Below are 17,043 nucleotides of genomic sequence, written 5' to 3' on the forward strand. Positions count from 1 at the left end.
TTCTCGAAATTGTTTTTCTGAGTCGCAGAACATGCCTTGTTTTGTCTCCGCTCGAAATGGTCGTGATATCGTGCCGTGTCAGATTCAACCTGTAGCTGTAGTGCCCCGCATCCGGCTTATCACCTTATCGGGTCAGCCCCACCAGAACTTTTTTCGAAAATCGCCAACCTCCACGACCGCCTAGCTTGAAGATACCAATATCACAATCTGGAATAGCATACTCCAAGAATCGCATCCGTTCAAGTCACCGCAAAGATGGGTGTCACAAACAAGAAAACAATCACCAAGACAAGGCGCAAGACTCGAGACGTCGACCAGGTCAAGGCCGACCTCATGTCACCCAAGCATCTGAAGCAATTCATGGAGACAAAGGCTGCTGAGGACCTTCCCGGCCTTGGGCGTCACTACTGTGTTGAGTGCTCCAAATGGTTCGATACGGATGCTACTCTGGTCTCGCATCAAAAGGGAAAGCCTCATAAGAGAAGGTATGTCACATAGTGACTCGCAATGGGTATATATTTGTCTATTCTGACATGTGTACTAACTCCCCACTAGAGTCAAGCAGATCGCCGAAGGACCATACACTCAACAGGAGGCCGAAGCTGCCGTCGGCTTGCGAACAGACAACGGCGACCGAAAGCGCACATTTGTCGACCAAGATAACGATGTTGCCATGGACGCCTAAATCATGTCCGATAAAATTCTTCATAGCACGCTAAAAGGGGGATATAAAATCCTAGGGCGCATCGGAGCTGGGCTTGATTTTTGACATTGCAAATGGCGTTTTGGAATATTTCTGTCGATATCCCGATAATATTCACCTGACACCTCGACCGCGCGCTCTGGCCAGTCCACTAGGCCGGCTACGTCCAACACCGCGAGTCGATCTTCCCCGAGACGATGTTCCTCGACCGGGAGCAGCAGGGAGACGTGATTGTCGTTTTGGAGGCTCTGGTGTGGTGAATTTGGAAGACTTGGTGGTAGTAGGTGGATTCTCGACAAAGGACGTGTCAGTAGTCCTAAAGGCTAGTTAAAAGAGCCAATAAAGGTTTTTAAAAAGAAGGACTTACATGAACGTCATTTCTGCATCAGCCTCTGATTTTGATGGGGGTCACAGCGGGTTGTTCTGGTTGAGTTCTGTCTCTGCGGAAAGATTCTGGAACAGGTCCCTGCGAGAATAAGTCTTAGAATTACAAAACCGTACATATCCGATACGGATAGCTTCGATAGACATACCTCTGGGAAATCAACACAGAAGGCATTCATGTTCAGGCCATAAAGGAAGCTCGCGAACGATTCGCTGAATCTCGCTAAACTCTCGTGCATAAGCTGAAAGTGCATCATGTTCGCTTCGAGGTCGGCCATGGCATCGGAAAGCTCAGCGAAGGCTGGCTCAAATGCATTCAGTGGAAATGGCGCATCATGTTCTCCAGCACCTCGCGCGGACTCGCGAAAGGATGATCGGGATGAAGGTCGCAGCGGGGTGGTAGGTCGTGACGTTCGGGAACGAGAATTTGAGCGTTTGCCGGGATCGAGAGGTGTAGTCGACATTTTGGCAACGTGTATGCTGTATTTCGCATTCGCTGTTCTGTTTTTGTGTATTATTTCGTGTATTCGTGGCTCGGCGTACTGGGTAATGCAATCCGCGTATTTGATATCGCGACCTGAAGTTGAGTTGTACGAAAGTCAACAAACATTGGATGGAAGTCTGATGTGGCGCCCCCGCAATTCGTTCCAAGATGTGGCTCCCAGTCCGTGTGGCTTTCCCCACGACGTTTCAATTGTCCAGATAGCATCACATGTACTTTACATCATGCCTGATTTCGATATCAGTTGGTCTCGAGTCTTACATACTTTTGTTCTTTCAACATAATATTTTCTAGAACTCATCATATATCAGGCATGGTGGTCATTATGTTTTCCAATCGCCCTACTATCCACGTATTTGTCGTGTCGCGTGAGCAGTCTTCCACTCAGGGGCAGACATGACGAAGACATACGATATGGTACGGATACCGAATAAAGTAAAGCTCATTATAGGAAGACTTTGGCAAAGAACACTGCCGTGTTAGGAACATTCATTTTACATCGACTGTGAGACATGGGGCCCCTTGACCGTGGGATATCGCAGGATTCTTTGTCTTCAAGCTGTTAGCTAGCTCTGTAGGGTAGAGCACAGCCACGCTCACATCACGTTCACATTTGTTCAAAGTAGTTCTAAGCAGTAACGTACCTTGTTGTCAATTATTTTCAAAAACTCTTGCTAATTTCTCTGCTGGCCATAGTCTTGATGTTGTGTCACATTTTGTTCAAGACATCATAATTGAGGTTCTTGAGGTGCGTGACAGAACAACGCCAACTTCAATAATAGGCCTCCAATCTTTGTTCCCGAGTACTCCGAACACTAACAAATGCCCTACGTCAATAATTGATCCATCCACTCTCCATCCGCGGGAACCGGAGTCTTGCAAGCTCCGAACACACCTTGAGCATCAACAGACTATTATGTTTTATTACGCTCGTACCATCCTGTGAAAAATCCGAACGATTCATATCTTCATGGTCATTCCTTGAGGCCTGTCAGTGGATTGTTCTTGCTTTTGTACCTGCAAAGCAACGTCGAGGATCTGTGGAGCCAATACGACGCCAAGAAAGGGTGTCCCGCATTCTAAAAATCCCCATAAACGACGACATTGATTTACCTACCAACTTTGGTTTTTGCGGCGTATGTGTACGCGTTTGCAAATCTGACATATCTTTCTCAACCCTTTACCTATGAGGACTCAACTGGGACGGAACATATGCTCGTATAGCCCTCTTAAATACTCCTCTCAGCCACTTTCGCGCCACCTCCAGCTACGGTCATCTGTCCTTTCTTCCAGCTTACTGAGACTACCCCTTACCAACTCACGAGGAACCCCTGCATCTGCCAGGAGTATCGCTTCTGCGAGATATCTCACAGGTTCAAGGAACCTCACTCACTCAATTGTCATCAAACGGACATTATACAGCAAAACCGGCTCAAATCCAAGTAGCAAACTTCCCCTTGAGGCCAACTCGCTTTACTCGGTTGTTGTAGCTGTAGCAGTCATTACGGCTGTTGTTGCTATATCAGCTTGGCCTGCAGGAAGCCCCAGCAACCAAACCCCACCAGAAGAGTTCGAAGAAGAGTTCGAGATCATGTCTTTCCAATCACCCCCTGGGCGCCCGGGGAACCTGACTCCTGAGCAAGAGGAGAAGCTTCGCAAGCTATGGACTGCTGTCTTCCAACTCACTGGCGTGGCCGATGACGAGAGCGCTGGTGCCAACCTCTTGCCCCAAAAAGAGGAGGCGAGTCCAGCAGAGGCTGATCCGAAGAAGAAGCGAGGATTTGGCATGTTCAAGAAAGGCAAATCTGGTACTTCGACACCAACTGAAGGTTCCGCTGAAGAGGACAAGTACAATGAAACCAAACAATTCCATGAGACTTTGGCCAACGAGTCCCCTGAAACAATTCGACACACGATATGGTCTATGGTGAAGCACGATCACCCTGATGCCCTTGTTCTACGCTTTCTCAGAGCACGAAAGTGGGATGTCGAGAAGGCTCTCGTCATGTTGGTATCCACTATGCATTGGAGGCATAACGACATGAAGGTGGACTCTGAAATCATGAAGAACGGAGATGCCTTTGCGGTTGAGGATGAGAAGACCGACTCTCCTACCAAGCAAGTTAGCGCCGACATGATGAAGCAACTCCGAATGGGTAAGAGTTTCCTGCACGGCACTGACAAGCAAGGCCGACCTATCTGTGTTGTCCGGGTTCGCCTGCACAAGGCTGGGCAAGAGTGCGAAGAAAGCTTGGAAAAGTACACAGTCTACATTATTGAGACAGCTCGCATGACACTCCAACCTCCTGTTGATACAGCTGTAAGTACCCGTGGTCTAGAAATCAGAGCACAACACTGACATGCAAACGCAGTGCATCGTTTTCGACATGACTGGCTTCTCTATGGCCAACATGGACTACACACCTGTTAAGTTCATGATTAAGTGCTTCGAGGCCAACTATCCCGAGTCTCTAGGTGCTGTCCTGGTGCACAAAGCTCCCTGGCTTTTCCAAGGTATGTTGCTGTTTTCAAAGCGAAGATAAATATTGACTCGTAATAAGGTATCTGGAAGGTCATCCGTGGCTGGCTTGACCCTGTGGTGGCAGCCAAGGTTCACTTCACTAACAACCGGGCCGAACTCGAGGAGTTCATCGCTCCAGACCATCTGATCAAGGAGCTTGAAGGCGATGAGAACTGGGAGTACAAGTACATCGAGCCTATTGCTGGCGAAAATGACAAGATGAAGGATACGCAAACCCGGGATCGTCTTTTGACTGACCGTGAAGAGTTGGTCAAGAAATTCGAGCATACAACTAGGGAATGGATCCGTCATCCTGATGGTGAGCAGGGCAAACAACTCAAGGCTGAGCGAGAGAAGATTGCCAAACTTCTCAGGGAGGATTACTGGAATCTCGACCCATACATCCGAGCACGAACACTCTACGACAGACAGGGTGCGATACAGAGCGATGGCAAGACTGACTGGTACTCGCTCAAGCCACTGGCTGCTGCGGGAGCCAGCACTTCTGCTGATGACCTAGACTAGACGAGACGTATGACGCACAAAAGGGACTTGGATTGTAGATAATCAGGTTGATTTGGCGGGCGCAGGATGGTACCTGGTAACCGGACAATAATACTAGAAGGGCTCTTCATGAACCAGTTCCCCAATCTCCCAATTGGACACTATCGCATATGCGTATATCGAAGCTCTTTAGATCTTGGCCTTGAGCTCCTCGCAGTAAGCCTTGAGCTGCTCCATATCAGCAGGCTTTGTAGGCCATTTGACGCCGAGGCCCTCGGTCTCGTTGGGCTTAGGGATCTGAATACTTGTTAGCTGTAGCTCAACGATAATTCAGGCTTAATCATGTTACCATATGGAAGTGAACCTAGGATTATGTTAGTTTCGTTATACCGTAGACTTAGTATGATAGACTTACATGGTCAACTTCTTGATGAGCAATGCGGCCATTGTTCTGGAGGATATTGTAATCGGTGGCACCAGTCGCGTTGACAATCTTCTTGACAACAGGCTATGAACATAATTAGACTTGAGTATTGATCACTAACGCTCCAGTACTTGCCAGAATCTCGGTGAGGTGATCGTCAGGAATATCGGCCAACTTAGCACCGTGGTGCTTGGGAACGACAAGCTACATCTTGTCAGTGGGTTCATGACGTGAGCTGTTGAGAACGTACAGCGTGGCCCTTGCTGAGAGGACCAATATCAAGGAAAGCGAGAGTCTTGTCGCTCTCAAATAGCTTGAAAGAGGGGATATCACCTAATTAAGGACCAAGTTAGTTTACATGAAGACCAGGAGTTAGACAAAAGAGCTGATGAACACCCTCAACATACTCTCCCCTCGGCAACTCCCCGCATACTCTTTTACTCATTCAACCACCGTGCTTCCCCCTTCTCTTACCCTTGATGATGCGACAGAAAATGCAGGAGGACATTTTGGTGTGAAGTTGTTTAGTTGTTGAAAATTAATGACAAAAAAAGAATCAGAGAACAAGTTGAAGTTCAATTGTCAATTGAAGGATCAGATTACATGAGGTAACACTGAGCGAGGTGCAGCTTGGAGCTATGAGGGGCAGCTGGTGTGAGCTTTGATTGGCTGCTACGCTTGGATTGAGGGTATATAAGTCCAAATTGCGCTGCTTTCTGTCGGAGTGGGACCTCCCATCGAACTCACCTCTTGCCTTTTACCAGATGTGACCGTGGGATTGGCCCAACAGACTCCATTCACCTAATCTTTGGAAACCATTCGTCTAGAGACTCTAGATTCGAATTTTGATTTTTGCTACTTTTTCGGATCAAAATGCATTTAATAGTGTAGCATCTCAGTCGGTCTTTTGTTTTTGGCATTTTTAAGACCATCGAAGCTCTTTTTGGGCTTTTTAATAGCTTTCATACCCGTTTTTCTGAGAGGCTTCTGCGCCTTGATTTTTACGTCATCCCCATCTCGGCGGGGTCACCTCAGCCCCTCCAAACACAATAAGGTACCTAGAACTAACTCCCTGTGCTCCCAAGGCATACCCGTACCAACCCATGATCCATCACTCTTCGCCCACTTTCAGGCGCCCAGTTTCTACCTTGTAGCACTTTTACCAAGATTTGCTGTTCCCGTACGAGTCACGAGCTTGACCCTCCGAAGCATATATACTCCAACTTTCGCCGCCGACTGTTCCTTAGCTAGGTACCTACACAGTACGATCGACACCTTTGAGTTTGCGACGAACGTACAGATTCCAAGCCATATACAACCATCGCATTTACTCAAACAAAATGCCTGAATACATCAGCACGCCTCTCTTTGGCGGCGCAATCACTTGTGACCTGCCCGCCAAGTTCGCCGACGTCAGGTCCGTCCTCATTGCTCTTTGCGCCTAAACCTTTCCTTGTGCTGACTCTATGCGCTGCAGCAAGTTGCGACAAGTTCCCGATAACCAAGAAGTCTGGATCGATCAGGATGGTTTCACCAGCATCATCTTCGACATCACAGAGCGTGTTGGAGGCTCTGGCTCAGGTCCTGAGGTTGATGGTCGTGCCATGACAACTCATCTTGAAGATATGGTTGGGTCGGATATCGATACCGTCAAGATCTGGAACACTGCCGAGACTGAGTTCTCGAATCTAGAGTATGTTGTCTCAGATGCCTTCTGGAAGTGACAGTTACTGATATCTGTAGACCTGGTACTCCAGCCTACACACTTATTTCCACACAGACTCCTCGTGTGAACCAGTCCCGCGACTCAACATCTGCGCCCGATTTCACCGCTATCATCCTAACTCTTTTGCGGCTCGAGAAGGCCAAGACTGATATTCTCATCACAATCAATGTGCCTCATATCAAGGGAGAGTACGACGAGGCGGAGGTTGATCTTGAACTGGGACGTCAGGGTAAGCTCATCGGTGCTGCCGTTGAGTATTCTGCTACTATCTGGTCAACATTTAAGATCAAGGACTGGGGCCTCTTTGGTGAAGCTTAAAGTAGTTGAAGATTGTTAAAAGTGAATGGAGAGCATATTCAGGGTAAGGGGGATGTAGCAGGAAAGAGCTAGGATATCATGAGATGACTACCACGACTTATGACCCGTTTTCTTTGTCGATGGATGAATATACAATTATGGACACGACAAGTATGGTTCTCTAGCATGCAAAAATAAGTAGACTCATGAGCTGCTTTTAGATGAATATGACGAGACGTCATGATAGAGGGCCATGTTGACGAGCATTTAACCAGGTGTAGCTTGGGAAGCTCTACAATGTTCGAGAAACTACTGGCTGATAAGATCAAACTCGAATTGTGTCTGCATTTGCAACGTTCAGTGGCTATATACACACTCTCATTCTAATTTCTTGAAAGTTTGTCTGGTTGATATACAAGGTAATCGATGAGCTTCCATGAGGGTAATGAAGGCAGTGTCTCTGTAGACTGGAGAGTATTTGTTCCTAGATATGTTATATGATATCTTATAGTCTGGATTTTGACAGGCAGCTTCGTAGGTGAGTGAAGGCGCAGATGAATTCAGTGAACTCATACACGTAAATGGTAATATTGAATGGGTATAGACAAACAAACTCCTAGTTATGCATTTATGCTTCAGCCTCAATAGTTAGATCAACCATCTTGTCAACAACACTCTCAAGTCCCAGCTTGCTAACCACTTTGCTTCCAGTCTTACCACCCTCTTGCTTCGCCCACTTCTCTGCAATGAGCTTCATGACCACCTTCTGAGGACTGCCCGGGTTCTCTCCTCTGACCACACCCATCTGCTCTTTCACAAACGCCTGATATCGGCTCGGTGCTTTGCCTGCTGCTGCTCCTCTTGGTGCTGGCTTGGTCTGCTTCAAGTTGCCCTTGCACTTCCCACATTTATATCGCTGGGTATCAATACTCTTGGAGTGCCGCTTGTACTCAGCTCCGCATTCTTCACACTCCCAAACGTACTTGAAGTCGATTTCGTAACTGTGCTTGGTCGTCACTTGGATGCCGCGATCACCAAACTTAGCTGAGCACTTGGTCGCCCAAGCCTTGAACTCTCGGCCGTGAGGATTTGTCGTTATGCCACTGATCATGAAGTTGGCGAGATGGCAAAACTCGTGTGCCATGACATTGAGTAGGCGATTCTCGTCATCAATGACCTTCTCGGCAAGTTCGATTGATGCATGATGTTTGAATATCTTAATGGGCTGGCCGTCTTCTGCCTTGCGTGTCGTCCTAATAGTCTCACAACGCCAACTTGCTCGCCCAGCCGTCGTATTAAGTGTTTTTGTCCAAACGAGCTTGACACCACCTGTGGACTCAGCAAGCTTGGCAATTCTGCCCTGTGTGATCTCGAGATCGAGTTCGGCTAGAAAGCTCTCGGCCAGTGCATGTTTTCTAGATTCAAAGGACTTCTTGGTCTCCTTCTTAGGCTCTTTCTTTGGGCTCGCCTTGCGGGGACTCTTGGTAACGGGAGGGAGGATGAGCTTGCGTGGCGAGTGCTGGTCGTTCCAATCGTTAACAAAGTCCTGGTTCCAAAAGGCATCCATACTTGGACGATGGGGCGTCTTGGGGATCTGTATTTTCTTGCTTGGTGATGCAAGTCCTCTTGGCTTGGATGCTTTAGGAGGAGTACTAGGTGGTGTGGTGAACTCGTCTATCTTCGATACTCTGCTCTCCTCATCTGAAAGGTCCTCGAGCTGTAGCCGCAGCTTAGATAGTGTGTCTGCAAGGTCCGAGGTAGTGGTCGTCCCTGAAGCAAGTCGTTTCCCACTTTGGCTAGTCTTCCTGGACCCAGCAACCTCTTTACTTGAAGCAGTATTCTTGGCAATATCGCGGGTCTTTTCATTGCTAATGCTTGTAGAGTGGTTTGGTTGAAGAGTTGGAGCATTCTTAATTGATGGGATACGCTCCCTGGTGCCAACGGTCTTTGATGGCTGGCTACTCAAAGATCTTGCCCCTTTCCTTGTCGGGGGCTCAGGGGAGTCATTCAACCAATACAACTCTGAGGCAGAGTCAGAATGTTCGTCTGCAGTTTGATAGATACTTGGCTCTTCTGCTTTCTCATCCTCCTGGCTCACTTGGCTTTCAGCATCGGTATCAATCTCTCGTGCAAAAAGCAACGCCTTTGACTTGGTCCCAGAATGAATACTTGGTTTCGGCTTTTGAATCTCCAGAGTAGGTATTGTCACCGTACTTGTCTTTGTTTTCTGAAGCCGTCGAACCCTTGTCAAGACTGTTTCCTTTTCGGATTCATAGTTCTCATCGCTCTCGTCATCAGAATCTTCCACAACCCTCTGGTTTCTCCTCCTTCTTGGCCGTTGTCGAGACTGCGGCATGTCCTTCTCTGTCTCAGAGCCAAATTCGGATTCTGAATATGAAGAAAGTTCGTCGATTGGGGTCGTTTGTCGTGATGGCTTCTTCTCATGACTTGCAGCCCTTGACTTGCTCCGTCGACCACCACTTGTGCTTTCATGTTCTTCCGAGTTCCATTTCTGAAAGAGCGGGTTGGCAGCGACTTGATTTGGCTCTCCAAGACGTCGCACACGTCGGGTTTCAACATTGGAAGTAGTCTTAGGAATCGTAGGCTTGCTAACTGAAGGTGTTGGCGTAGTTGTCTTTGTTGCTCGGGTGCTTGGTTTCCGAATAAGCGTTTTCAGATCAGGTAAGTCATCGTCACTGGAGGGATAAATGTCTGCCAGTCTTGCCATAGTGGATGTGTTGAGTCGCAGGCGAAGAGGCTTAAGCTATGGCATATGCTGGTCGAGGGGTGTTTCTTGCGTTGTCAATGGCATGTGGGGATATAGAGTGATACTTTTCGTTAGGTGATGTTTGTATAGGTATGCGATGACCTGGAGACGATAACTTTTGTGGCATAAAACGGTTTAGCTTGAATGCATGATGGCTGTAGTAAAACTTGAGTCTTCTATAAATCTACATATCAAAGGTTGGAACTCAAAGTAAAGAGCCACCACGTTGGCACGGCAACAGACCCATATTGGAATGTGGAATCACGAGTACACGTGACACCCATCAACTTCTATTGTGTATGGATCGGGATGCGAAACACACAAGACACGGGCTCACGATGGATAATTATTTGATGGATTTGTGCCAGATGTAATTGGCAATGTGAGACACTTTTCATACCTACAAGTATCGAATTGACTAAGCGGCTTCGTTCGCAATTCTAGAACACGAAGCTAGTATTGACAATTTAATATCGGAACGAGAAGCCCGAGCCGGATGAGCGGGAAACTTGACATGCTTATTTTTGGTGCTCGCTTGTGTCGTAGTCCCTTGGCAAATTTTCAATGCCAGTTGCTGAGACCTAAGAGGCGATGGGTATAGGTTAACCTCTGAGAAATTAACCCTTTTACAGTACTTCATAATGAGTATTCCAAGACTCGACTCGTGGCTTTCTGCTATGTGAAACACATCGTTGAGGCAGAAACATGACGTATTTTTAATTAATCAGCCATATTATTAGAACAGATTCAGTTGAAGAGTGGAAGCCATGACGAAGAAACAAAGAGGTGCGAGGCTAACTAACGAACTGGACGCGATTCCATTGCCAGACTGTATGAAGCGCCAACGAGTGGGAACATGAAAAAAAGGAGGTGGCCATTTTCAGAAGTCTCCGCCAAAAGTTGCTTATCACTTCGGGTGGTCAATGATAGAGCTCACTCCATGCGGTGATCATCAATCGGTTGTCGATAGATCATTATTAGCTGGCTCGGTACAGCAGCCGTGTTGTCGTGCGTGTCACATTGCTGATGGTCATCTACGGCCAGGATCATCTTGTTTATTGAATTAACCTGCAGGTCAATCACGGTCTATCGCCGATATCAAGCTATAGGCATCATCTCTAGAAGCCATGCACAATAATTTATACCCAATGTCGTCCCCGGCTACTGCTAGTCAGCGGGTGGCGGGACGCCGGCTTATCTTGACAACAGAAACTTGAATATTTCGGAGCAGTTCCTGTAAGAATCCTAAACATCAAACCAGTCGCAACAAGACGATTCCCTTTCTAGCGTGGTGGACACGGGCCCGTTGAACCAGTTTGGGATTGGGAAATTGGACTAACTGCAAAGTTAATCCTTTAGCACAGCAGATGGGGAATAGAGAGAAAAAATTGAAGCAGAACCACAGCTTTCTATGGAGAGAATTTGGGGGGATCGATGATCGTGTTGGATCGTGTCGGTGTCTGAAGCTTACCAGGGATAACCTTGTAAGGGAGCTACTGTTTGGGCCGGCGTATCACATAGGCCGCGTACAGCGTCGTCATCGATTGTAATTATGCTGCTGACAGGACGGGATAAAAAAAGAGCGAGCTCATCGTGGCAGTGTTACAGCGGGAAAAACACTGAGCACACATATTGAGTTGCCATCGGCTATTTCTTTTTACGGAACCTCCCTTGAATTACATGCTGCATGCCATCTCGTGTGAAGGAGCTGTTTTCGTTGCAGTCTTGCTCTCACCCACGAAAATGCGTGTTGCAGGATCTGTTCCTGCATAATGAATGGGTACGGTGCAGGACATCCACTGACTTTTCTCCTCAATTTCTAAGCGGCCTTGCTTATCAATGCCCTCTGTCTACTCCGTAATTACCGGTACAACAATCGAGATTGCATCTTTAAGGCTGAAACAATTTCAATGAAGATTAGCATGAGATGAAAAGATGGTCCAGATAATGAATGACTTTATTCATATTTGATAGGTTTGGGATAAGTGGAAGAGCTAAGGGCAAGGAAGCATGAATTGAGGTACCAGCCATCATCTGATAGTGACGAGCAGGGTACGTGCATATTCAGTTCGAGGACAAGGTTACGCAGCAGTTCAAGTTCTCCCCGCTTGAGGATTCGACGAACTAGCTGAAGCTTCTCGAAGTCCTTACTTACGGCTGTGGCCGCAGCCGTGACGGGCACCAGCAGCTTGCAGGCATAGACACGTGTACGTGTAGCTTGATAACAGCTTCGTTCCATGGCTGGTGAATCTCAAACCTGAAAAATCATTGAAAATATGCAGACATACATGGGATTTCCTTGATTAATGCATCTTCTGCCTTGATATCGCGGTTGGGGAACAATCAATAACTCAGCCACTCGTTGAATTTAACCTTTGGGTGACCAACTGCAACCTTCCATCATGCCACTGTAACACAACTAAACTAACCCCATGCTTGAGGCAAAAACCAAGCAGGTTGGTTGGTAGCCTTGATACCTCAGGTGTTGTGCTTCTTATTTAGATAACCCTTCTGTTAAAGCACTCGTATCAGTGAGTGAGAGTGAGGCATTGCCAATGCCAACCATAACTCCGGGCCACAGAAAGAAATTGACTCGAGCTTCGGATGCGCCGTTCAGGGGCGCCGGTGCCCCTCAGTGGACCTTGGAGGCTTCATCCAAAAGCCCGATTTGCAACAAGCACTTGTCAGGCCCGCAAAGGAATGACTCCGTACCAATGATGACGCGTGGCTGGCTATTTCTGAACAGTACTTTAAAGGTACGAGCTTGTAGAAGGTTCCGCCTCATGGGTCTCATGCAAGCGAGGCTCCAGAAACAAACGCCTTGCAGCGGAATGAGCAGAACAAGGCCAGCTGAGATATTGCCGCAACATGTATCCATCAGGTACTCTCATTAGAGAGAGAATGTTGAACTGCAGCACATCCATCCGAGGAATCCGCCTGCCATTCTGTCAATCAGAGTCCAAACTGACCAACCCCCTCCAGAGACAGAGACCCAACCACCCCCTTGCAACCACCAATCAAGACCCGTATCCCCTGGCGCTCCTGGTCAGCGCCCCTGGCTTGCACTGCGAGTCGCGGGCGCGGGCCAGCTTTTAGGGGCGATGGCCCTCTCTGATGGGATGGGATGGATGGGTCTCGAGAGGAAAGCAAGGAACGAAAGGGGACGACCTGGAAACGGCCCGGACGATCCACTGTTGGGACAGCGCATCACGATGGCTGCTGCGATGGATGAGGATGGATGGGTACCTTATTATTGCAGTAGTTGATGGAACCTGTTAATGCTTAACGTTAGAGAGTTGGATGGTTGTGCCTTTGATTCGAATTGAGTTTCAGCGGTCTTGCCGCTGTGAACTTCGGGCTTAGCGGGTATCACGCCCTGTAACTTTGAGGTGTTCACAACGTTTTATAGCCAATGATCCACTTTTCGAGACGAGATATGCTCTTGGCCATGCTGAGGATTGTAGCTTATTCGCTGATCTGACCAAAAATGGAGACGCGAGGCTCCTAAAAAAGTCTCCCTTCTGTTAGTTGCTGCTGATGGATGCATTGCTGCTCCCTCCCTCTCGTTGTGCAGCACTAGCAGTGAGTGAATGGTGTTTTTGTTTCCCATCGCACTCTCCCTTCCATTCTCACTCCCACGTTTTGTGTACGTGTCTGCGTTCAGGGAATCAAAACATTCAATCCAAGTTTGTCACCCAAGTCTTGATCTCTTCTTTCTCCCCCTCTCAATGTCTTTGGCCACTTCAGAAGGATCACACTTCTAATAATACATATCACGTCTGTTGAATAATTGGAAACTTCTCTCCATCCATCAGTTCAAAGGTGGTTCCCCTGTTATCTTACAGACACACCCTTGCCATTCTCCACCCCCTAACTTCGCCCTGGATAACCCGGCGCCGAGACACGCAGCGTTTCTCTCCCTCCCCGTGCGGGTTGGAACTCAAACCACCAAAAACCAACCCTCGTCTTCTCCCCTTTGCTGTTCTTTGCATTACGCATTGCCGACACTCGTTTTACGGCTACGCCAAATCGCTTTGTCTCGCACTTGGACGAACGACGTCGACTTATCAAGCTGGTGAATCACTCTTCGTGATTGATTCATCTTCTTGAACCCGTATCGACGACGAATCGCATAATTTATTGTCTTTCTTTCTAAGCCAAGCCACTGCCCGTTCGGCCTTTTTCGACGGTTTTTTGACAACAAACAATCAATATCTTGCAGTGCCGGCCACGCTTGTTCTCCCGCCGGATCTTGATTTACAATCACGCTCACTGGTCATCCACATGTGTACCACTAGGTGAGTTCCGGCAGCTTGACTGTCTATGAAGTTGTACCCTGCGCTTCGTTCATCTGGCTTCACATCACTGGATGACGTCTCCCAGGACAGGACAACCCATGGCGAAGACATGATCTCTACGGACAGCAACTGACCTTATTCTCCAATAGATAATTAATTTAAGCAACATGTCGGGATATCCAGGCGGTGGTCAACGCGACCAGTACGATGATGGTTATGGCCATCAACAAGGAGGCAACCAGCAACAACACGGTGGAAACACTGACTCCTACTACCAGGATGATCAGTACTACGACCAAGGCTACGATAACCGTGGCCCAAATAACAACAACAATAACAACCATGACGGCTACTACGACGAATCGTGAGCATCGAGTTCCCCCTTTCGTAAATATTTCACTAACACTGTAGTAGTGGTTACTACAACGCCGACCCCAATAACCCCTACCAGCAGGATTGGAGGCTATTACGACGGCCACGATCAATACCAAGATGGCTACTACGACAATGGCCAGGGTGGCTACTATGATCAAGACTACGACCGTGGCTATCAAGGCCAAGGAGGCCGTCAGGGCTCTGAGGAAGATTCCGAGACTTTCAGCGACTTTACCATGAGATCGGACATGGCTCGCGCTGCTGAAATGGATTACTACGGCCGGGGCGACGAGCGTTACAATAGCTACAACGATGGACAACGTGGCTACCGACCTCCTTCCTCGCAAATCTCGTATGGTGGGAACCGCTCTTCAGGTGCTTCGACTCCTAACTATGGCATGGACTACGGTAATGTTCTCCCTGCTGGTCAGCGATCCCGAGAGCCCTACCCGGCCTGGACTTCAGATGCCCAGATTCCTTTGTCTAAGGAGGAGATTGAGGACATCTTCCTCGACTTGACCTCCAAGTTCGGTTTCCAGCGTGACAGCATGCGCAACATGTACGATCATCTGATGATCCTGCTCGACTCGCGAGCCTCGCGCATGACCCCGAACCAGGCACTTCTCTCCCTTCATGCTGATTATATTGGTGGTGACAACGCCAACTACCGCAAATGGTACTTTGCTGCTCACCTGGATTTGGACGACGCTGTAGGATTCTCCAATGCGCAAGGCAAGGGCCTAAAGCGCAAGAAGAAGGGCGGAAAGAAGAAGAAGAAGGATGCCGAGGCCAACGAAGCTGAAACTCTGCAGGAGCTTGAAGGCGATGACAGTCTCGAAGCTGCTGAGTACCGCTGGAAGAGCCGCATGAACAAGATGTCTCAGCATGATCGGGTTCGCCAGATCGCTCTGTACCTGCTTTGCTGGGGTGAAGCCAACCAAGTTCGTTTCATGCCCGAGTGCTTGTGCTTCATCTTCAAGTGTGCGGATGATTACCTCAACTCTCCCGCTTGCCAAGCTCTCGTTGAGCCTGTGGAGGAGTTCACTTACCTTAACAACGTCATTACTCCTCTCTACCAATACTTGAGAGACCAGGGATACGAGATTTCCGACGGCGTGTACGTCCGCCGTGAGCGCGACCACAAGAACATTATTGGTTATGATGATTGTAACCAGCTTTTCTGGTACCCCGAAGGTATTGAACGCATTGCCCTCCAGGACAAGAGCAAGCTGGTTGATGTGCCTCCTGCTGAGCGATATCTCAAGCTGAAGGATGTCAACTGGAAGAAGTGCTTTTTCAAGACGTACAAGGAGTCTCGTTCTTGGTTTCATCTTCTCGTCAACTTCAACCGTATTTGGATCATTCATTTGACCATGTTCTGGTTCTACACCTCCCATAACGCTCCCAGTCTCCTGGTCGGACCAAAATACGAACAGCAGGTTAACCAGAAACCCTCAACGGCTAAGCAATTCTCTATCGTCGGTTTTGGTGGTGCCATTGCATCTCTTATCCAGGTTCTGGCTACTCTTGCGGAGTGGGCTTATGTTCCTCGTCGATGGGCTGGTGCGCAGCATCTCACCAAGCGACTCCTGTTCTTGCTCTTTATCCTCGTTCTCAACATCGCCCCTGGTGTAAAGGTTTTCATGTTGCCAAAAATTGGACCTGAGAAGATTAACACCGCTATTGGTATCGTTCACTTCATCATTGCTGTGATCACGTTCATCTTCTTCTCTATCATGCCCCTCGGAGGTCTATTTGGCAGCTACCTGTCTACCAATAGCAGACGCTACGTTGCTAGTCAGACATTCACTGCTAGCTGGCCAAGACTCCGTGGCAATGACATGGCAATGTCCTATGGTTTGTGGGCGACAGTATTTGGTGTGAAGATGGGTGTCTCGTACACTTACCTGATTCTTTCGTTCCGTGATCCCATCCGATACTTGAGCATCATGAACGTCGACTCTTGCCTGGGTGACAAGACCCTCCTCGGCAATCAACTTTGCCGCTGGCACCCAACAATTGTCCTGGCCCTGATGGCCTTCACTGACGTTATCTTCTTCTTCCTCGATACTTACCTTTGGTATGTCTTGTTGAACACCGTCTTCTCGGTTTCACGATCGTTCTATATCGGATCCTCCATCTGGACACCCTGGCGCAACATCTTCTCTCGCCTTCCTAAGCGTGTTTACTCCAAGGTTCTAGCAACGACAGACATGGAGATCAAGTATAAACCAAAGGTTCTTATTTCGCAGATTTGGAACGCCATCGTTATTTCCATGTACCGTGAGCATCTTCTTGCGATCGAGCACGTTCAGAAGCTTCTTTATCATCAGGTTCCTTCTGAGCAGGAGGGCAAGCGAACTCTTCGTGCACCTACTTTCTTCATCTCTCAGGAAGATCACTCTTTCAAGACCGAGTTCTTCCCTGCCTACAGTGAAGCTGAGCGCCGCATTTCGTTCTTTGCACAATCCCTATCAACTCCCATTCCTGAGCCTCTGCCCGTTGACAACATGCCTACCTTTACAGTCATGATCCCCCACTA

At 48.2% G+C, this 17,043-nt stretch overlaps 9 protein-coding genes across 11 annotated transcripts in view; 5 read left to right on the plus strand and 4 right to left on the minus strand.

Moving 5' to 3' along the window:
• Positions 1–1,334, plus strand: FOXG_03714 (uncharacterized protein). Its single transcript, XM_018381551.1, has 2 exons — positions 1–485; positions 556–1,334. Exons 1-2 carry the CDS (start codon positions 256–258, stop codon positions 683–685), a joined length of 360 nt encoding a protein of 119 aa, XP_018238073.1. The 5' UTR covers positions 1–255; the 3' UTR covers positions 686–1,334.
• On the minus strand, positions 818–1,081 carry FOXG_18636 (uncharacterized protein; the record flags this gene model as incomplete). The annotated part of the gene is made up of 2 exons (XM_018398773.1): positions 818–1,019; positions 1,071–1,081. The coding sequence occupies 2 exons, from the start codon at positions 1,079–1,081 to the stop codon at positions 818–820; spliced, it is 213 nt and encodes a 70-aa protein (XP_018238074.1).
• FOXG_03715 (DASH complex subunit DAM1) lies at positions 1,089–1,551 on the minus strand (the record flags this gene model as incomplete). Its single annotated transcript, XM_018381552.1, has 2 exons — positions 1,089–1,169; positions 1,237–1,551. 2 exons carry the CDS (start codon positions 1,549–1,551, stop codon positions 1,089–1,091), a joined length of 396 nt encoding a protein of 131 aa, XP_018238075.1.
• A 262-nt stretch (positions 1,552–1,813) lies between these two features.
• On the plus strand, positions 1,814–4,959 carry FOXG_03716 (uncharacterized protein). Its single transcript, XM_018381553.1, has 3 exons — positions 1,814–3,909; positions 3,962–4,103; positions 4,151–4,959. The coding sequence occupies exons 1-3, from the start codon at positions 2,776–2,778 to the stop codon at positions 4,633–4,635; spliced, it is 1,761 nt and encodes a 586-aa protein (XP_018238076.1). The 5' UTR covers positions 1,814–2,775; the 3' UTR covers positions 4,636–4,959.
• Positions 4,262–5,648, minus strand: FOXG_03717 (hit family protein 1). The gene is made up of 6 exons (XM_018381554.1): positions 5,513–5,648; positions 5,289–5,371; positions 5,174–5,242; positions 5,030–5,122; positions 4,964–4,978; positions 4,262–4,911 (listed from the first exon to the last, which is right to left on the minus strand). Exons 1-6 carry the CDS (start codon positions 5,544–5,546, stop codon positions 4,804–4,806), a joined length of 402 nt encoding a protein of 133 aa, XP_018238077.1. The 5' UTR covers positions 5,547–5,648; the 3' UTR covers positions 4,262–4,803.
• A 118-nt stretch (positions 5,649–5,766) lies between these two features.
• Positions 5,767–7,465, plus strand: FOXG_03718 (uncharacterized protein). Of its 3 annotated transcripts, XM_018381556.1 has the most exons (4): positions 5,767–5,936; positions 6,124–6,455; positions 6,516–6,731; positions 6,782–7,465. In XM_018381556.1, the coding sequence occupies exons 2-4, from the start codon at positions 6,379–6,381 to the stop codon at positions 7,080–7,082; spliced, it is 594 nt and encodes a 197-aa protein (XP_018238079.1). In that variant the 5' UTR covers positions 5,767–5,936; positions 6,124–6,378; the 3' UTR covers positions 7,083–7,465. The 3 variants fall into 3 exon arrangements, with proteins under 3 accessions (XP_018238079.1, XP_018238078.1, XP_018238080.1); XM_018381555.1 differs by having other exon boundaries at positions 5,767–6,455; XM_018381557.1 differs by having other exon boundaries at positions 5,767–6,731.
• A 108-nt stretch (positions 7,466–7,573) lies between these two features.
• Positions 7,574–10,041, minus strand: FOXG_03719 (uncharacterized protein). The gene has a single exon (XM_018381558.1). The coding sequence runs from the start codon at positions 9,787–9,789 to the stop codon at positions 7,690–7,692; it is 2,100 nt and encodes a 699-aa protein (XP_018238081.1). The 5' UTR covers positions 9,790–10,041; the 3' UTR covers positions 7,574–7,689.
• Positions 10,042–12,141: 2,100 nt separating this feature from the next.
• On the plus strand, positions 12,142–12,924 carry FOXG_03720 (uncharacterized protein; the record flags this gene model as incomplete). The annotated part of the gene is made up of 2 exons (XM_018381559.1): positions 12,142–12,584; positions 12,811–12,924. Exons 1-2 carry the CDS (start codon positions 12,384–12,386, stop codon positions 12,922–12,924), a joined length of 315 nt encoding a protein of 104 aa, XP_018238082.1. The 5' UTR covers positions 12,142–12,383.
• A 645-nt stretch (positions 12,925–13,569) lies between these two features.
• The window catches only part of FOXG_03721 (1,3-beta-glucan synthase), a 7,191-nt gene continuing 3,717 nt past the window's right edge, over positions 13,570–17,043 (plus strand). Inside the window, exons 1-3 of the mRNA XM_018381560.1 lie at positions 13,570–14,126; positions 14,276–14,490; positions 14,541–17,026. Coding sequence (XP_018238083.1) covers positions 14,334–14,490; positions 14,541–17,026 — 2,643 coding nt within the window. The 5' untranslated portion in view covers positions 13,570–14,126; positions 14,276–14,333. The remainder of the gene's footprint in view (positions 14,127–14,275; positions 14,491–14,540; positions 17,027–17,043) is intronic.

This window comes from Fusarium oxysporum, chromosome 4 (assembly GCF_000149955.1).
Source record: "Fusarium oxysporum f. sp. lycopersici 4287 chromosome 4, whole genome shotgun sequence".
NCBI lineage: Eukaryota > Fungi > Ascomycota > Sordariomycetes > Hypocreales > Nectriaceae > Fusarium > Fusarium oxysporum.

Coding starts and splice junctions, on each gene's coding strand:
- FOXG_03714 (XM_018381551.1), top strand. CDS start 256: ATGGGTGTCACAAACAAGAAAACAATCACCAAGACAAGGCGCAAGACT. Junction 486..555: donor GGAAAGCCTCATAAGAGAAG/GTATGTCACATA, acceptor ACTCCCCACTAG/AGTCAAGCAGATCGCCGAAG.
- FOXG_03716 (XM_018381553.1), top strand. CDS start 2,776: ATGAGGACTCAACTGGGACGGAACATATGCTCGTATAGCCCTCTTAAA. Junction 3,910..3,961: donor AACCTCCTGTTGATACAGCT/GTAAGTACCCGT, acceptor ATGCAAACGCAG/TGCATCGTTTTCGACATGAC. Junction 4,104..4,150: donor AGCTCCCTGGCTTTTCCAAG/GTATGTTGCTGT, acceptor ACTCGTAATAAG/GTATCTGGAAGGTCATCCGT.
- FOXG_03717 (XM_018381554.1), bottom strand. CDS start 5,546: ATGTCCTCCTGCATTTTCTGTCGCATCATCAAGG. Junction 5,243..5,288: donor CTCTCAGCAAGGGCCACGCT/GTACGTTCTCAA, acceptor GACAAGATGTAG/CTTGTCGTTCCCAAGCACCA. Junction 5,123..5,173: donor ATCACCTCACCGAGATTCTG/GCAAGTACTGGA, acceptor TTATGTTCATAG/CCTGTTGTCAAGAAGATTGT.
- FOXG_03718 (XM_018381555.1), top strand. CDS start 6,379: ATGCCTGAATACATCAGCACGCCTCTCTTTGGCGGCGCAATCACTTGT. Junction 6,456..6,515: donor GCCAAGTTCGCCGACGTCAG/GTCCGTCCTCAT, acceptor TATGCGCTGCAG/CAAGTTGCGACAAGTTCCCG. Junction 6,732..6,781: donor ACTGAGTTCTCGAATCTAGA/GTATGTTGTCTC, acceptor TGATATCTGTAG/ACCTGGTACTCCAGCCTACA.
- FOXG_03719 (XM_018381558.1), bottom strand. CDS start 9,789: ATGGCAAGACTGGCAGACATTTATCCCTCCAGTGACGATGACTTACCT.